We start from the raw sequence: 18,433 nt of genomic DNA on the forward strand, positions 1-18,433 counted from the left end.
TCCTATTCATGCGTAAAATAAAAAGATTAAAAAACTCAATATGATGTTACTGAGTGCCTACTCTGCTAGGTCCAGATAGTAAGAGTACATAACCCACAGCATCTGCCCTGGAGGAGGTGAGTCTAATAAAATACCAGAGATTATAGCACAGAGAAGGGGTCTCACCCAACTTAGCGGATACAGAAAAGTTTCCTGCAGGCTTCCTAAATTAGTACAGACTTAAACCCAAAGCAGTCATAGTTTTTACTTTTATTTTTATTTAAAAATTCCTACCCCAGGGTTCTAATCATGCAACTTTTTCTCCATCCTAATTTTAGTGAAAACACCTCCACTTACATTCAGAATTGGAGAATACCTTGGATATAAGATCTCAGTATCCATGAGTGTGGACAACTAGGGCACAAACTCATCAGCTGGGCAGGGCACAGGAGGAGCTCCCCTCTCCAAGGTCTGGAGGAGTCTGAATTAGCCAATGTCCTAAGTAAAAGATGGCCTCTAGACCAAAAGGCTGCACTTCTCAGTATCACCACCAGGTGTCCCCAGAGGGAAGATAAATAGATACACATAGATATATAGACATAGATGTATAGATATATATAGATATATATCCACAAGGATCAAAGTAGTGTATTACAATTTTCTTTCTAAGAAACAATCCTTTCTATATGCAAATATGCACCCTATATAGTCCTTTGGCTAAGAACAAGGTTCTAAACTAAAAGAACTTCTATTAACTCAGTACAAAGGAAACCATACCACTTTTAACACTAAAAATGTCAACCTCCACTTGACAGTAGTTTTGCTTTTAGCATCCATGGATTAACAAAATGCAGATATTTAAAGGCATTGCTGAATTAGCAGCTTCTTGCCATTCTGTATTTTTTAGATCAGATATCATCTATGTACATTTGAAAAATAATAGCACATATATATGATACACATTCAGACGACAGATGCCAACAGTATATTTGAGCTTATAGGTCTCCAAGAGATGGAGGTGCTCACATGGAAACACTGGAGCAGAACTCCTGCTCCAAGGTTCTTACCATTTCTGAAAATGACACAAAAAAATAACTGATTTACCCAAAATTGTATGGCAAACCGGCGGCAGTCACAAATAGAACACAAATGACCTCGTTTACAACTTGTGCTGGTTATCATTCCATGAATGAGCATATACATAAATTCAACACAAATGTTCAAATAATAATGAGCCACTTTTACAGTCCTTTCACAAACCATAGTGGTACCCTAGCACATTACTCTAATTCCAGATTTCAAAGAATTTCAAGTAATCTCATCTCACCCACCTCTAGTAAGAACACACTCCTATCCAAGCTCTCAGTGGTGTGCCAGGGATGCCAAAATCATGGGATAACTATGGTCCATCCTCCCAAAGCACCAATCTTCCACTAAGATTTGATTTGTTGAGAATGTGGGAATATCTGCAGTCTTTAAAGTGCCGTCGCTCCTATGCCCCAGCTATCTGCAGGGTCCTGTTTTCTCTTATCTGTTACATCTTGGTGGGAGAAGTGAAGGTTCAAAGAATAAAACATTTTTTTATCCTGTGATTAGAAAATATTTGATACTTCTGTGTTTTCATTAAGGAATATATTACTGCTTCAGTGGGATCAAAAGATCTGCTACTGGGGCAGAAAGAGACTAGAATAATCACCTCCAAGGCTCAAGGGCTGGGCCAGCCACTGGTATGAAGGAACTGGAGCCTGTAATTTTTCAGCAATATTAAAAAGACTTGCAGAGCGAGCTTTTTAAAATCTAGTTTGTCAACTTAAATTTCAGCCTATATTTTACTTTTGCCTGCATTAAATTATCTTAGGTCCCACAATCCAGTTTACCTTCCTGATATAATTAAACTCAATCATATGTTTTATTTACAAACTCCTGATTACAAACAGCATTTTCAAGAGCTGAATCTTTCTACCATAATTCGAAAAAAAATTAAAATCCTCCCCTTTTCACCATTCCATTCATTTAACATATATTTTTTTAAGTGTTATAATTCTGTAATTATATTTCAACAGGGTACAGAGGTTTGGTGGTTAGAAAAAGCAAGTTTGAAATGCAAACTTGAAAGAGTGAAAATAAGTAAGAAGCTGAGCATCATAATCCTCTGGAATCAAGGGTTGGGATGCATATGTATGAGCCCTAAGTCATTCCTTGAGCAGGGGCTAAAGAAAAGGGACAGATGAGCCCAGTACCAATTGTTCTGAAAACCAAGAATGTGCTCAGAAGCTTATAATGGCTTCTCTTACTGTGAAAAAATAAGTGATCCAATGCTTTGAGTGAGAAACTTCGAGAAAGGATTTTGAAAAATACACTATGCCAAAATTGGACTTTCCTTCAAGAGCAGTTTCAGAATTAAAATTTGACCCCTGAAGGTAAAGTAGAGCTGATCCCTGAACAACACAGAAGCTAGGGGTGCCAACCCCACCCCCCAGTCAAAAATCTAGGTATAACTTTTGACTTCCCAAAAACTTAACTGCTAATAGCCTACTGTAGACCAGAAACCTTACTGACAACATAGTCAATTAACACATATTTTGTATATTATATGCATTGAATACTGCATTCTTACAATAAAGTAAGCTAGAGAAAAGAAAATATTATTAAGAAAATCATGAGTTATTGGGACCTCATCAAGATAAAAAACTTCTGCACAGTGAAGGAAACAATCAACAAAACTAAAAGGCAACCAATGGAATGGGAAAAAAATATTTACAAATGATATATCAGATAAAGGCTTAGTATCCAAAATCTATAAAGAACTGATCAAACTCAGGGAGAAGCCAAGATGGTAGAATAGCATGAAAGTTTTTTGTGTGTCTCACATCCATGAAATGCAGCCAGATCAACACTAAACCATCCTGCACACCTAGAAAACGGATTTGAGGATTAACACAACAATCTGCACAACCTGAACCACAGAACTCAGCAGGTACATGGCATGAAGAAGTGAACTGGGGGAGAGAGAAGCCACAGAGGGAAGGGAGCGTTTTTGCTTGTGGAGAGAGGACACAGATAGGGAGAGAGTTCGGGAAAAGTACCTCCCCTCCAAAAGCAGCTGGAAAGTGGAAAACTGGAAACAGCCACAGGGACTGAACTAAAAAGGGAGAAAGGAGAAAGGAGAGGGTTTAAATTCCATTAAGACTCTATAAACAGGGGGAGCACAGAGTCTGAAACTCCACAGCTCAATACTTGGTGGTGCTCTGGTGGGAAGGGCAAATCCCCAGAAGCAGAGTGGAGTCCGGGAGGTTCTCAGGCCACACGGGGAGAAACGGTTCCACTGCTGGAAGGGCATTTGGTAGAGGCTATGCAGCCACCCAGTCCCAGCAGACCCCAGAGAACAACCACATTCACTGGTGCTGGAGCAAGGTCATTAAGGGTGAAGCCTGGTGCCAGATGTGTGTTGTGATTTTCCATAATCCCTGAAACACTGCTGCTACACGATCACGTGAACTTTTTCTGGGGCAGGTTGCCACCCAGCCACAGTCTCTGGGAATCAGCAGCAACATGGTCCCGCGAACATTCCTGGGTGCAGCCGACACTCAGCCATTGCTTGGTGAGACCCTCCCCCAGAGGATCTGAGTGGGTGAAAGCCACAGCCCCTCAGAAGTGAGGGGTTGGGAAACACAGCCACATGTGAGATAAAACTCAGGAAGGAGGTGCGGCCTGACAACCTGATGGCTTGGTCACAGACAGTGTAAAAGCGGGGAGTAGACAGAAGCCGGAGAAAAAGTACAGGTGTGCAGTTGCTCATTGGGGAGAGCACAGAGTTCCAATACTAGAGATTGGGTAGCTGGGTGATGCCATTTTCACCCCTCCTGCACATGCTCATACATATCTACAAGCACCACAACAATCACCCCAGTAATCTAAGCAGCGCCATTTAGTGGAGAATGGAATTGTTGCACTAAGCCCCACCCAACTGGACCAACCTCGCTCTTCAGGAACATCACAAATCTCTCCGCCTGCCTAGTTTGTGGACTATAAAGTGCTTCATAGTTTGACTTCTAGGGGAAACCAATGTAATTTCAATCATATTTCAGTCTGTTCACGGGTCCATCTATTCAATTTTCTTTTTTTTTCTTTTTCATTTCTTTTCTTGAATACAGAGAGAAAAAAGTTATTTTTATTTTCAATTTTTATTAAAAATATTTTTATTTTTTTAACTATATTTTACTTTTTTGTAAATTTTTCAAATTCTATTTTACTTCCATTTCATTTTATTCTATTTCACTGTATTCATTTTCTCAAATTTTTAAACTTTTTTTCTTTTTTTTTCCTTTTTATTCTATCAAGCTCCTTTCAATAACCAGACCAAAACACACCTAGAATCTAGCATCATACATTTGATTTGCGTGTGTTGTTTTTAATTTTTTAATTTTCATTTTTTTTTACCTTATCAATTCCTTTTCTTCCTTCAAAATGATGAAATGAAGGAACTCACCACAAAGAAAGAGCTGGAAGAAATGACAGCCAGGGGCTTAAGCAACACACATACAAGCAAGATGTCTGAACCAGAATTTAGAATCACAATAACAAGAATACTAGCTAGGGTCGAAAACAGATTAGAATCCCTCTCTGTGGAGATAAGAAGTAAAAGCTAGTCAGGATGAAATAAAACATGCTATAACTGAGCTGTTATCATGAATGGATGCCACAGCAGCAAGGATGGATGAGGCAGAATAGCGAATCAGCGATATAGAAGACAAACTTATGGAGAATAATGAAGCAGAAAAAAAAGAGGGAGACTAAGGCAAAAGAGTACAAGAATTAGAGAAATTGGTGACTCATTAATAAGGAACAACATTAGAATCATAGGGGTCCCAGAAGATGAAGAAAGAGAAAAAGGGGTAGAAGGGTTATGTGAGCAAATCATAGCAGAAAACTTCCCTAACCCGGAGAAAGACACAGACATCAAAATCCAGGAAACACAAAGGACTCCCATTAGATTCAACAAAAACCGACCATCAATAAGGCATATCACAGTCAAATTCACAAAACACTCAGGCAAGGAGAGAATCGTGAGAGCAGCAAGGGGAAAAAGGTCCTTAAACTACAAGGGAAGATAGATCAGGTTTGCAGCAGACCTATCCACAGAAACTTGGCAGGCCAGAAAGGAGTGGCAGGACATATTCAATGTGCTGAATCAGAAAAATATGCAGCCAAGAATTCTTTATCCAGCAAGACTGTCATTCAAAATAGAAGGAGAGATTAAAAGTTTCCCAGACAAACAAAAATTAAAGGATTTCATGACCACTAAACCACCCCTGCAAGAAATTTTAATGGGGGCTCTCTGAAGGGAGAAAAGACAAAAAAGAAAAGAAAAAAAAAAGACCAAAAGCAACAAAGACTAGAAAGGACCAGAGAACACCACCAGAAACTCCAATTCTACAAGAAACATAATGGCAATAAATTCATATCTTTCAGTACTCACTCAACGTCAATGGACTAAATGCTCCAATCAAAAGACACAGGGTAACAGAATGCATAAGAAAACAAGATCCATCTAAATGCTGTTTACAAGAGACCCATTTTAGACCTAAAGACACCTTCAAATTGAAAGCAAGGGGATGGAGAACCATCTTTCATGGTAACAGTCGACAAAACAAAGCTGGAGTAGCCATATTTATATCAGATTATATCTAGGTTAAAATCTAGACTTTAAAATAAAGACTGTAACAAGAGATGAAGAAAAGCATTATATCATAATTAAGGGGTCTATCCACCAAGAAGATCTAACAATTGTAAACATTTATGCTCCAAATGTGAGAGTACCCAAATATATACATCAATTAATCATAAACATAAACTCACTGATTATAAATACCATAATAGTAGGGGACTTCAACATCCCACTTACAACAATGGACAGATCATCTAAGAAGAAAATCAAGAAGGAAACAATGGCTTTGAATGACACACTGGACCAGATGGACTTAACAGATTGTTTCAGAACATTTCATCCTAAAGCAGCAGAATATACATTCTTCTCCAGTGCACATGGAACATTCTCCAGAATAGATTACATACTGGGACACAAATCAGCCCTCAACAAGCACAAAAAGATTGAGATTATACTGTGCATAGTTTCAGACCACAACGCTATGAAACTCGAAATCAACCACAAGAAAAAATTTGGAAAGATAACAAATACTTGGAGCCTAAAGAACATCCTACTAAAGAATGAATGGGTTAACCAAGAAGTTAAAGAGGCAATTAAAAAGTACATGGAAGCCAATGAAAATGATAACACCACCACCCAAAACCTCTGGGATGCAAAGGCAGTCATAAGAGGGAAGTATATAGCAATCCAGGTCTTCCTAAAGAAGGAAGAAAGGTCTTAGATACACAATCTAACCTTACATCTTAACGAGCTGGAAAAAGAACAGCAAATAAAACCCAAAGCCAGCAGAAGAAAGAAATAATAATGATTAGAGCAGGAATCAATGCTATCGAAAACAAAAACAAAAACAAACAAACAAACAAACAAACAAAAAACAGTAGAACAGATCAATAAAACCAGAAGCTGGTTCTTTGAAAGAATTAACAAAATTGATAAACCACTATCCAATTTGGTCAAAAAGAAAAAGGAAAGGACCGAAATAAATAAAATCAAGAATGAAAGAGGAGAGATCACAACCAACACAGCAGAAATAAAAATACTAAGAAAATATTATGAGCAATTATATGCCAATAAAATGGGCAATCTGGAAGAAATGGACAAATTCCTAGAAACATATAAACTACCAAAACTGAAACAGGAAGAAATAGAAAATTTTAACAGACCCATAACCAGGAAAGAAATTGAATTAGTAATCAAAAATCTCCTTAAAAAAACCAGAGTCCAGGGCTGGATGGCTTTCCAGGAGAATTCTACCAAACATTTAAGGAAGAGTTAACACCTATTCTTTTGAAGCTGTTCCAAAAATTAGAAATGGAAGGAAAACTTCCAAACTCTTTCTATGAAGCCAGCATTACCTTGATTCCAAAACCAGACAAAGACCCCACTAAAAAGGAGAACTACAGACCAATTTCTCTGATGAACACGGATGCAAAATCCTCAACAAGATATTAGCCAACCAGATCCAACAATACATTAAAAAAATTATTCACCACGACCAAGTGGGATTTACATCTGGGATGCAGGGCTGGTTCAATATTTGCAAAACAATCAATGTGATGCATCACATCAATAAAAGAAAGGAGAAGAACCACATGATCCTCTCAATAGATGCAAAGAAAGCTTTTGACAAAATACAGCATCCTCTATTGCTAAAAACCCTTAAGAAAGTAGGGATAGAAGAATCATACCTCAAGATCACAAAAGACATATATGAAAGACCTACCACTGATATCATCCTCAATGGAGAAAAATTGAGAGCTTTCCCCCTAAGGTCAGGAACAAGACAGGGATGTCCACTCTCGCCAATGTTATTCAACATAGTATTGGAAGTCTTAGCCTCAGCAATCAGACAATACAAAGAAATAAAAGGCATCCAAATGGAAGCCAAACTTTCACTCTTCACAGATGACATGATACTCTATATAGAAAACCCAAAAGATTCCACCAAAAAACTGCTAGAACTGATCCATGAATTCAGCAAAGTTGCAGGATATAAAATCAATGCACAGAAATCGGTTGCATTCCTATACACCAACAATGAAGCAACAGAAAGGGAAATCAAGGAATTGATTCCATTTACAACTGCACCAAAAACCATAAAATACCTAGGAATAAATCTAACCAAAAGAGGTGAAAAATCTATATACTGAAAACTATAGAAAGCTTATGAAAGAAATTGAAGAAGACACACATAAAAAAGGAAAAATATTCCATGTTCCTGGACTGGCAGAACAAACATCGTTAAAATGTTGATACTACCCAAAGCAATCTACACATTCAATTCAATCCCTATCAAAATAACACCAGCATCTTCACAGAGCTAGAACAAACAATCCTAAAATTTGTATGGAACCAGAAAAGACCCCAAATAGCCAAAGCAATCTTGAAAAAGAAAACCAAAGCAGGAGGCATCACAATCCTGGACTTCAAACTGTACTACAAAGCTGTAATCATCAAGACAGTATGATACTGGCACAAGAACAGACACTCAGGTCAATGGAACAGAATAGAGAATCTAGAAATGGACCCACAAACGTATGGCCAACTAATCTTTGACAAAGCAGGAAAGAATATCCAATGGAATAAAGACAGTCTCTTCAGCAAGTGGTGCTGGGAAAACTGGATAGCGATATGCAAAAAAATGAACCTGGACCACTTCTAAGAAAAAAAAAATTTTTATTTATTTACAAAAATAAACTCAAAATGGACGACAGACCTAAATGTAAGACAGAAAGCCATCAAAATCCTAGAGGAGAAAGCAGGCAAAAACCTCTTTGACCTCGGCCACAGCAACTTCTTACTCAACACGTCTCCAGAGGCAAGGGAAAAAAAAGCAAAAATGAACTATTGGGACCTCATAAAAATAAAAAACTTCTGCACAGCAAAGGAAACCATCAGCAAAACTAAAAGGCAACCAACAGAATGGGAGAAGATATTTGCAAATGACATATCAGATAAAGGGTTAGTATCCAAAATCTATAAAGAATTTAGCAAACTCAGCACGCAAAAAACAAATAATCCAGTGAAGAAATGGGCAAAAGACATGAATAGACACTTCTCCAAAGAAGACATCCAGATGGCCAACTGACACATGAAAAAATGCTCAACATCACTCATCAACAGGGAAATACAAATCAAAACCACAATGAGATACCACCTCACACCTGTCCGAATGGCTAACATTAACAACTCAAGCAACAAGAGATGTTGGCGAGGATCAGAAGAGGACCTCTTTTGCACTGCTGGTGGGAATGCAAACTGGAGCAGCCAATCTGGAAAACAGTGTGGAGGTTCCTCAAAAAATTAAAACTAGAACTACCCTATGACCCAGCAATTGCACTACTAAGTATTTATCCAAGGGATACAGGGATGCTGTTTCAAAGGGACACATGCACCCCAATGTTTATAGAAGCCCTATCAACAGTAGCCAAAGTATGGAAAGAGCCCAAATGTCCATCCATGGATGAATGGATAAAGAAAATGTGGTATATATATATACAGTGGAGTATTACTCAGCAATCAAATAGAATGGAATCTTGCCATTTGCAACTACATGGACGGAACTGGAGGGTATTATGCTAAGCAAAATTAGTCAAAGAAAGATAAATATCATATGACTTCACTCACATGAGGACTTTAAGATACAAAACAGATGAACATAGGGAAGGGAAGCAAAAATAGTAAAAAACAGGGAGGGGGACAAAAACATAAGAGACTCTTAAATATGGAGAAGAAACAGAGGGTTACTGGAGAGATTGTAGGGGAAGGGGTGGGCTAAAAGGGTAAGGGGCATTAAGGAATCTACTCCTGAACAATGAAATCATTGTTGCATTATATGTTAACTAACTTGGATGTAAACTTAAAAAATAAATTAAACAAAAATTTTAAAAAAAGAATTTATCAAACTCAACACCCAAAAAACAAATAATCCAATAAAGAAGTAGTCAGAAGACATGAAGAGACACTTTTCCAAAGATGACATCCAGATAGCTAACAGACATATGAAAAGATGCTCCACATCACTCATCATCAGGGAAATACAAATCAAAACCAAAATAAGATACCACCTCACACCTGTTAGGATGGCTAAAATTAACAACTCAGGAAACAATAGATGTTGGCAAGGATACAGAGAAACGGGAACCCTCTTGAACTATTGATGAGAATGCAAACTGGGGTAGCCCCTCTGGAAAACAGTATGGTGGGCCCTCAAAAAATTAAAAATAGAACTACCCTATGACCCAGCAATTGCACTACTAGGTATTTATCCAAAGGATACAAAAATGCTGATTCTGAAGGGGCACATGCACCCCAATGTTTTAGCAGCACTATCAACAATAGCCAAATCATGGAAAGAGCCAAATGGACATCAACTGATGACTGCATAAAGAAGATGTGGTGTATATATATACAATGGAATATTACTCAGTGATCACAAAGAATGAAATCTTGCCATTTGCAACAATGCGGATGGAGCTAGAATGTATTATGCTAAATGAAATAAGTCAGTCAGAGAAAGACAAGTATTGTGGAATTTAATTAACAAAACAGATGATCACTGGGGAAGGGAAGGAAAAGTAAGACAAAAACAGAGAGGGAAGCAAACCATAAAAGACTCTTAAACACAGTGAAGAAACTGAGGGTTGGTGTTGGGATGGGCTACATGGGTGATGGGCATTAAGGAGGGCACTTGTTGGATAAGCACTGGGTCTTATATGGAAGTGATGAACCACTGGTTTCTCCTGTATGTTATGTTACTGTATGTTAACAAACTTCAATTTAAATAAATTATGTACTCTAAGAAAAAAAGAAAAGAAAAACCCTAAGTAACAAAGACAAGTCACATGCTGGAATGAGATATTTAAGTATATAAGGCTAATAAAGAGTCAATATCTATAATAAAAATAGAAAATAATAAGGAAGAGAAAATATACTTACAGTACTGTATGTATTTATTGAGAAAATTCACACATAAATGAACCCACACAGTTCATTTACGTGTCGTTCAAGGGTCAACTGTATATGTAACAGAAAAAAAAACTATTGAAGCTATGCACTATAGGAAGAACCAATTCTGTCTGGGGTGAAAAGAGGTCAGCTCAAAAACAGGCTGACCTCAAGAAATAGAAATATTTAACAACAGTTAACATTACTGGGCATTTTCCGTGTCCAGCATTGTTCTAAGTGCTCATCTCTATTATCTCATTCAATCCACATCCTATGAATCAGATACTTTATCTCATTGTCCACATTTTAAAGATAAGGAAATTGAGGCTCAGAGTGGTTAAATAACTTGTCCAAGGACCCAGAGTTAGTAAGTGGCAAAGCCATGATTCAAACCCAGGCCATCTGATTCCAGAGTTCAGACACTTAGCTGCTGGAATAGTGCCATGATTTTAGTGTCCTCAAAAGACCCACTTAAAAAACAGACCTACCTAGTTTTCATCCTTAAAGTTGGGTAAAACCTGAAATCTTGATGATTTCATCATTTACTGATTTATTTATAATTGATATGCCTTTATGGCATTTTCATTTGCAAAGTGACTACTGATGACAAAAACCTTTATAAAGTATTTATTTTCTAAGAAACACATTATTAAAAAGGAAAAAATGCATGGAGTTATACACAGATAGGGCCAGGCCTATGGCAGGCAAGTCCCAGAGAGTGGCAGCTCACATCCAGACCCCCCCAGCGCATCATTCACTGAGGACAGCTGACATTGAAGGGTTTACTTCTTGATTTCCTTCAAGGAATGACTAAGTGGTATAATGCAAGTAAAAAAAACCAAAAATTAAAAAACAAAATAGAAACAGTATCTCATTGAGTTTATAGTGAAATGAGAAAAACTTTGAAATTTAGCTCTGTTGTTCATAGGTGAATCTGGGATTAGCCAGGGAAAAGTGCTAGTCTGAGTTTGTGTGATATGGGTTGAATTTTTTTTAACCAGAGAGAAAAGATGGTTTGACAAAGGGTGATTCACAAGCATGGCTTAGATTTTGTTTTCAAAGTTAAATGTCAGCCAACAACTGGGAAAACTACAAATATTTCACTTATGTTTCTGACAATGGCTACCTAAGTGCCCTAAGGGACCCTCCCATTGCAAAGCAACCTATGCCTGGAAAGGACACACTACTTGAGAGATCACTGGTCTTGAAAGAGGCACAAGAAGTCACCCAAACCCTCCTCCTTTAAAAAAGGAGGAACTGGAATGAAATAAGTCAGTCAGAGAAAGACAAGTATTGTGTTAACAACAGTTAACAGTTAACATCAGTCTGTGGACTGATAAAGTATTAGGGCCAGGCAGGAGTCGGAGCAGAACACAACTGAAACAGAATAGGGGTGCCTTGGGGCAGAGACCTCAGCAGAACAGCACTGTCTGGAAACAGCCTTGAGCCAGACTCCACGTTGGGAGGGACACTTTAGCTCACTGAGCCTAGACCCTCAGAAATGCACACAGCGGTCCAGGTCAGGGGCAATGCCTGGCTGTCAGCAGGACCAGAAACAATTTGTCCCCACAGGAAGGTTTCTCAAATTTGCATTTTGTTATGAGCGTTCAGCCCATTACACTGATTAAGCACTGTGCTCACAATGACAAGTCACCAACCACACACAGTTTGACAGTCACAAACTATATATAACATTTAGATTCTTAAAAACTGCAGATAATTGGAATCATTAAATGAAGAATACAGAACAGCTATGTGTATAACATTTAAAGAAATGAAAGTTACTACAGTCACAAAGATCACCAATGAGAGAATGTTAGGAATGAATAAGTTTGTAAAAAAAAAAAAAAAAAAAAAAAAAACCACAAAAAACTCAAAAAAAAAAAATTGTAAAAATAAAAAAGTTAAAAAAAAAAAAAAAAAAAAAAAAAAAACCACATGAAACTCACAAATAAAAAATTGTTAAAATCAAAAAGTCAATCAAGAGGCTCAACATTAAATCAGACACAGCTAAAAAGAGAATTAGTGAAATGGAAATTATACATAAATGTTTTCATCGTGTGAGACTACATCACTGCAATTAAAATCAAGTTTGAGAATTTTTAAGTGTTGATCAAAGAGACTGAGGTGTTCTTAGCCAATTTAAACATAATGAAAACTGTACTATTGGTGGTAAAAAAAAAAAAGGGGGGGAGGGAAATTCACAGAATTACTTTTGATAAGTAATTCCCTGACATAGTCATTCAAAGCACCTTTCAGTATGGGATAAGATAGGTGTTCGTCTATGCATGTAGCCCCACTCAGGAAAGATATGCCAAAAACTTCAAACAGGGGTCACCTCTGAAGAAGAAAACTGCAGTGCTGGGGGACAGGGAAAAATAGAGTAGCTTTTGTTCCCTGTGAATTCTGTTGCAGTTCTTGGATTATTTAGTTGCGTGTATTACCTATTCATGAAAGGGAATTTTCAAGTTTTCAGAAGATAAAAGACACAGGCTGCATGGCTTCTCAACAGGAAGACAGACGTAAAGAAAATTTTAAGACAAAAGCCTAAAATTGTTGGACAATACAATGGCTTGGACAATGCTCCTCAGAAATTTCCCTGAATACAGCAGGTACGGCACTAGAGTAAATGGTTGTCATTTCCACATATTTATGTGGGTGGAAGATCTTGAAAACTGAGGGACATTGTAGCAAAGACAACAAATAGCACTGAATGTAATACATCAGCAGACCTCATGCAGACTAACTTTCAGAAATCAATAGACAACATCATATTTTGGAGAAATGTGATGTTAACATAACTCTCAAAAATAACAGTGTTTCATGCTTGCTCCTGGTCTTTTGGGCTGTGTTCCCAGGGATCCTGGGTCTCACTCCACTCCTCTGCTACAGGGGTACTTTCCAGAGAAAGCTGGAGAAGCATAGACAAAGGGATTTTAACAGAGCATACAGAACGTATATTTCGATTTGACTTGTCAAGAGATGTCATAGACCGAGCTTCTACTTGTCTATGGTTTCTTACCCCAAAAAACAGGAAAGAAGAAACTGTATGATAAATAGAACATTCTTCCATTCATTGAATTCAGTAGCCTATTACAAAAAAGAAAGAAAACTAATGGTTAGACTCATAATACTGCAGTTTAAATTTATGGATTTTACCAAATCGTGTTTTGTTACAGGAACCACTTTCCCAAACAAAATACAACTTAAAAAATCCTAGCCAATACCAGCTGTGGGATGTTGGGCATATCACTTTTACTCCCTAAATCTCAGATTCCTTTCACAAAACAGGGATTTTTTTTAAAAACTTCCTCAAAAAGTCCATGTGAGGATTTAATGAAACTATTGACAACCTGGCGGGAGCCAAGGATCCAGTATCACTATTGTTGCTGTGACTTTATTAATCTGTAATTAACTCTTTATTAATCTGTAGTCACAAAATCAGGATTGGGTTTACTTTTTATAAATAATCTTAGAAGAAGGGTGCCCAGGGGGCTCAGTCAGTTGAGCATCCAACTTCGGCTCAGGTCATGATCTCACCAGTTTGTGAGTTCGAGCCCCACATTGGGCTCACGCTGTTAGCAAGAGCCCGCTTTGGATCCTCTGTCCCCTTCTCTCTGCCCCACCCCCACTCATGCTTTCTCGCTCTCTCTCAAAAATAAACATTAAAATTTTTTTTTGGTAATAAATAATCTTAGAAGAAAGCTTATTAGAAAATTAATAATAATGGCTAAGTCCATGAAATATTTTCAAGAATTTACAAATGCTCAGTAAGTATTATGAACAAATAAACTAAATTATTTGCTTTTTGCAAAGCAAGGAAGTAATTGGGGTGGTGGAGTTAAGACAGAAGTTGGGTGCAGGAGTTTCAACTCTCAAGAACTTAGCTGAGAAGATGAAATTAACCCCCTTGAAATGACAGGTAACAATAAAAAGGAGCATTTTATTCATGATTTGCCCTTTGTCTACATCCAAAAATGATTTTAAAGTGACTCAAGACAATAAGCATGTGCTGCACATAAGCATGTGCTGAATAACACAGTTGAACATAAGCTCTATTCACTTCCTACTAGGCAAAACTTGGTTAATCAAGTTTTATAAGTTTACAGATTTAAAACTATTTAAATTCTTGTTAAGTTTAGAATTCAAAAATTTTAAGCCAATTAGAATGGAATTCTCCCCCAATTAATACAATCTTGCCACACTTGTTATTTTTTCATTAGTAAGACTCTGCCCACATCTCTTATCAAAAAGATACACATTAAATATTGATGATAACTGTTGAAGCTGGTTGGTGGGTACGTGGGGTCTGTTATACTATTTGTTCTCCTTCTGTATAGGTTTGAAAGTTTCCAGCATAAAATTATTTTTTTAATGCTTACTTGTGAAAGGAAAATATAAATATAAAGCTGTCTTACTGTCAAAGGGGCAGAAAACATCCAAGGTAGTCAAAGATCAAAACCAAACAAAAACTATAGAAAACACTCTGTATCTAAAGTTAAAATAAAACTGGAAATAAGAGAAAACCATATGCTCCAAACTCCAAGCCACAGATAGAAAAACATTTATTTGCTCAACAAACTGGAAGTATTTACTCAACAAGCTGAAACTATTTCTGCAAACAGTAAATAAAAACTGTTCTGATACCATATAAACCACTGAGGGCTATGTAGTAATCTTCACAAAAATATCTGGATTCTTTGCCAATCTATATTTTAATAGATTTTAGTTTTATTTTGTTCCTTTAATAATGATGAGGCTGTGCTGGTGGCATTTTAAAAAATAATGTAAAAAATAATGTAGTATGACATTTATTTTAAAACAAAATAATTAAAGGTGAAGAACGATGAAGTGCTGCTTCCTTTAGACTTGCTATTGCTGTGCTCGCTTCGGCAGCACATATACTAGACTTGCTATTTCTCTAGCAGTATGGTGGAGCATGCATCTTTTTTATTTTGCATTTATGCGTTTTTTTAATCAGAAAAATAAATCCTATTATTTACCCTATTCATCAAATGCAATATACCCCATGTACTTTGAGCCTGGTGCAGCAATTCAAATGACTAAAAAAAGGTCACCCAACCAGTATTATCCAGGGGCCCAAACTGTTGACAAGAGGAGCTGGCATCATGGACCTGGACAATCAGAGACAGAGCCAAGGTGCTGTTACCAGGTTTGTTGACCGTGTAAGTCCAAGGTCCCAGAGTGAGTGAATCTCCATGCAGTAAGTCATACACATGAGTCTTAACCACAACCTCTGATCCTCTCCAGCCAACCAGGAAAAATGCTTCACCTAAGTACTTTTTCTATTAACAAGTTAATATTTTGCCCTAATTTATCAATCAATTTCTGCTATAATCAAACCAAACTTGGCAAACAAAATGCAATTTTATAGGCTAACACATCTAATTATATAAGTTCTCTTCTTTATTACATTCGGTTCACAATCTAAAACGGATTCACACATGGTTAAAAGTAACCAATTGGAAGAAGCTTACAATTCAATGGAACGAACACACAGCAGAACAATCTTACTAGTGAAAAATACATTATTTTTTTCCACAGGGTTTTAAAAATCACTGATTATAGTGAGTGTCCCATATCTTCTGGATCTCCTATCATACAATACTTTTAAATTAAAATAGAGTCAAATTTTTAACTTCGTGATTTTGTATCTTATCATTTTTACAGAAGGCCCTTTTAACAGTTATAAACACATTCTATTTTTTTCCAATTATAAGTTTCTTATAGATTTTTAAATAAATCTATATATTTAGCTCTGATCCATCTGGAATTTCTGTGGAGAGTAATCACAGCTGGGGCTCTAAGGTACCTAGAGAAACTGTAGATTAGAAGCCTGGTCAAAAAAGAGACTAGATAGGGTACATATTGAGATAGTTCAGCACCAAAAACCAGGATAGGAGCATAACATTCTCCTAGAACACCACTACTTAATAAGTTAAAGTATACGTTAGGCCTCTTGTACTTTCTAAGATATAAGATATGGTTTTTCATGCATGAAGGCAAGAAACACTTTCATGTACAATAAGGTAACTAAGATTACAGTGGAGAATGGGTTCCAGAGCAAGACTGCCTGGATCGATCACCTGCTGTCCTTGGATGGTATTTAAACACCGTGCTCTAGATTCCTTATCTACAAGATGAATAGCAAACAGTCCCTTCTCCTCAGAAGGCTGCTGTGGAAAGCAGTGAAATCGTTCATGTACAGTGCTTTAAACAATGTCTGATACAATAAGTCCTCAATAAATATCAGCTGCTATTATTTTTATTATTACCTGAGAAAGTATAATAATTCTGCAGGGATAATCGTTACAAGGAAGAGAAACTTCTGAGAGCCCATGTTACAAGTTATAAAGCAATGGTTTGGGTGTGGGAACATATATTCCTATCAAAACAATGTTATCAATTATTAACATAATACATCTAGTCAATTTAATTCATAAGGTACCTAAACTTCAGTTTCTGGTCTGTTTCCTCTTCTGAACAGGAACTGTACAAATGAAAAGTATAGCTTTGAGAAAGAATATGAAACCCTGACATCCACCCAGGAGCCCACAAGAGCCTGCAGCTTTCTGGAAGTACTCAACCCCCTAAAAGGCGGGGGTTGGATGGGGGGAGATGGAATCAACTCAAACTGTTTGCACCACAGAAACATGCTGATTAGTAAACACAGAAATAACAGTCATGTGGCAGGATCGGGTTACTGCACAAGGCCTCTCTGAACACCCCCTCTCACCCCCACCCCTGTCGGTCCAGCAACAAAAGGGTTGCTGAGGGTTGGTTCTGTGGGTGGAGGCCAGACTGGACCACAATTTTGCCTAGCAAATCTTCTCATGCGAACTTAAACATCTCCCTTAAGATACAGGCAAAATTCTTAGAAGGGGTGTAGCTGGCAACTTTCTGAAAAAGTAGGGCTTGGCAGCGGCTGACACACCTCAAGGTGGCTACTGTGGATGCTACTGGGTGAACATCACCCTTCCTGAATGACTGGTCTTCACTCCCTCCAGCTGGGCCCCCTCTGTTTCTACTCATCTACCATCTTATTTGTCTCTCATGTATGTGCAGCAGACAGGTGAGCAGGGCAGATACCAAAAGAGCAACACATTCTCAAAATTCAAATGTACATCCTGGAATATTTAGAGACAAAATCCCATGATATCTGGAATTTGCTTTAAAATATTCCAGAGGGGGGAAAAAATGAAAGCAGATGGGGACAGATGAAATAAGAATGACAAAACGCCGAAAAGTATTGACCCTGGGCAGTGGGTACAGGAGAGTTCATTTAATTATTCTCTGTACTTTGCATATGTTTCAAAATGTGCATTATAAAGGTAATAGATAAATAAATCCATTTTTAAAACTATCAAAATCCCCTTCTAAGTTAGTTTTCCTAGGATCCCCACATCAGCAAACGGGGATACGAAGGCTCAAACTCAGATTTTTACTGTTGTAGTTTTCCAAAATCTTCAAGTCCAGAATTCTTGTGACTACTTCTGCTGCTTCCCAGGTGTCTAAAGATAAACACCAAGGGGTGCCTGGGTGGCTCGGTCGGTTAAGCGTCCGACTTCGGCTCAGGTCATGATCTCACGGTCCGTGGGTTCGAGCCCTGCGTCGGGCTCTGAGCTGACAGCTCAGAGCCTGGAGCCTGTTTCAGATTCTGTGTCTCCCTCTCTCTGTGACCCTCCCCCGTTAATGCTCTGTCTCTCTCTGTCTCAAAAACAAATAAACGTTAAAAAAAAAAATTAGGGGCGCCTGGGTGGCGCAGTCGGTTAAGCGTCCGACTTCAGCCAGGTCACGATCTCGCGGTCCGTGAGTTCG

General features: G+C 37.7%; 1 protein-coding gene across 2 annotated transcripts in view; it reads right to left on the reverse strand.

Annotated features, from left to right (window-relative positions):
- Nucleotides 1–18,433, reverse strand: part of SLC35D2 (solute carrier family 35 member D2) — a 57,366-nt gene that overhangs the window by 8,564 nt on the left and 30,369 nt on the right. For both annotated transcript variants that reach the window (XM_049634319.1, XM_049634313.1), the window contains one exon: nt 13,617–13,684. In XM_049634319.1, coding sequence (XP_049490276.1) covers nt 13,617–13,684 — 68 coding nt within the window. The remainder of the gene's footprint in view (nt 1–13,616; nt 13,685–18,433) is intronic.

This window comes from Panthera uncia, chromosome D4, assembly GCF_023721935.1.
Source record: "Panthera uncia isolate 11264 chromosome D4, Puncia_PCG_1.0, whole genome shotgun sequence".
Taxonomy (NCBI): Eukaryota; Metazoa; Chordata; class Mammalia; order Carnivora; family Felidae; genus Panthera; species Panthera uncia.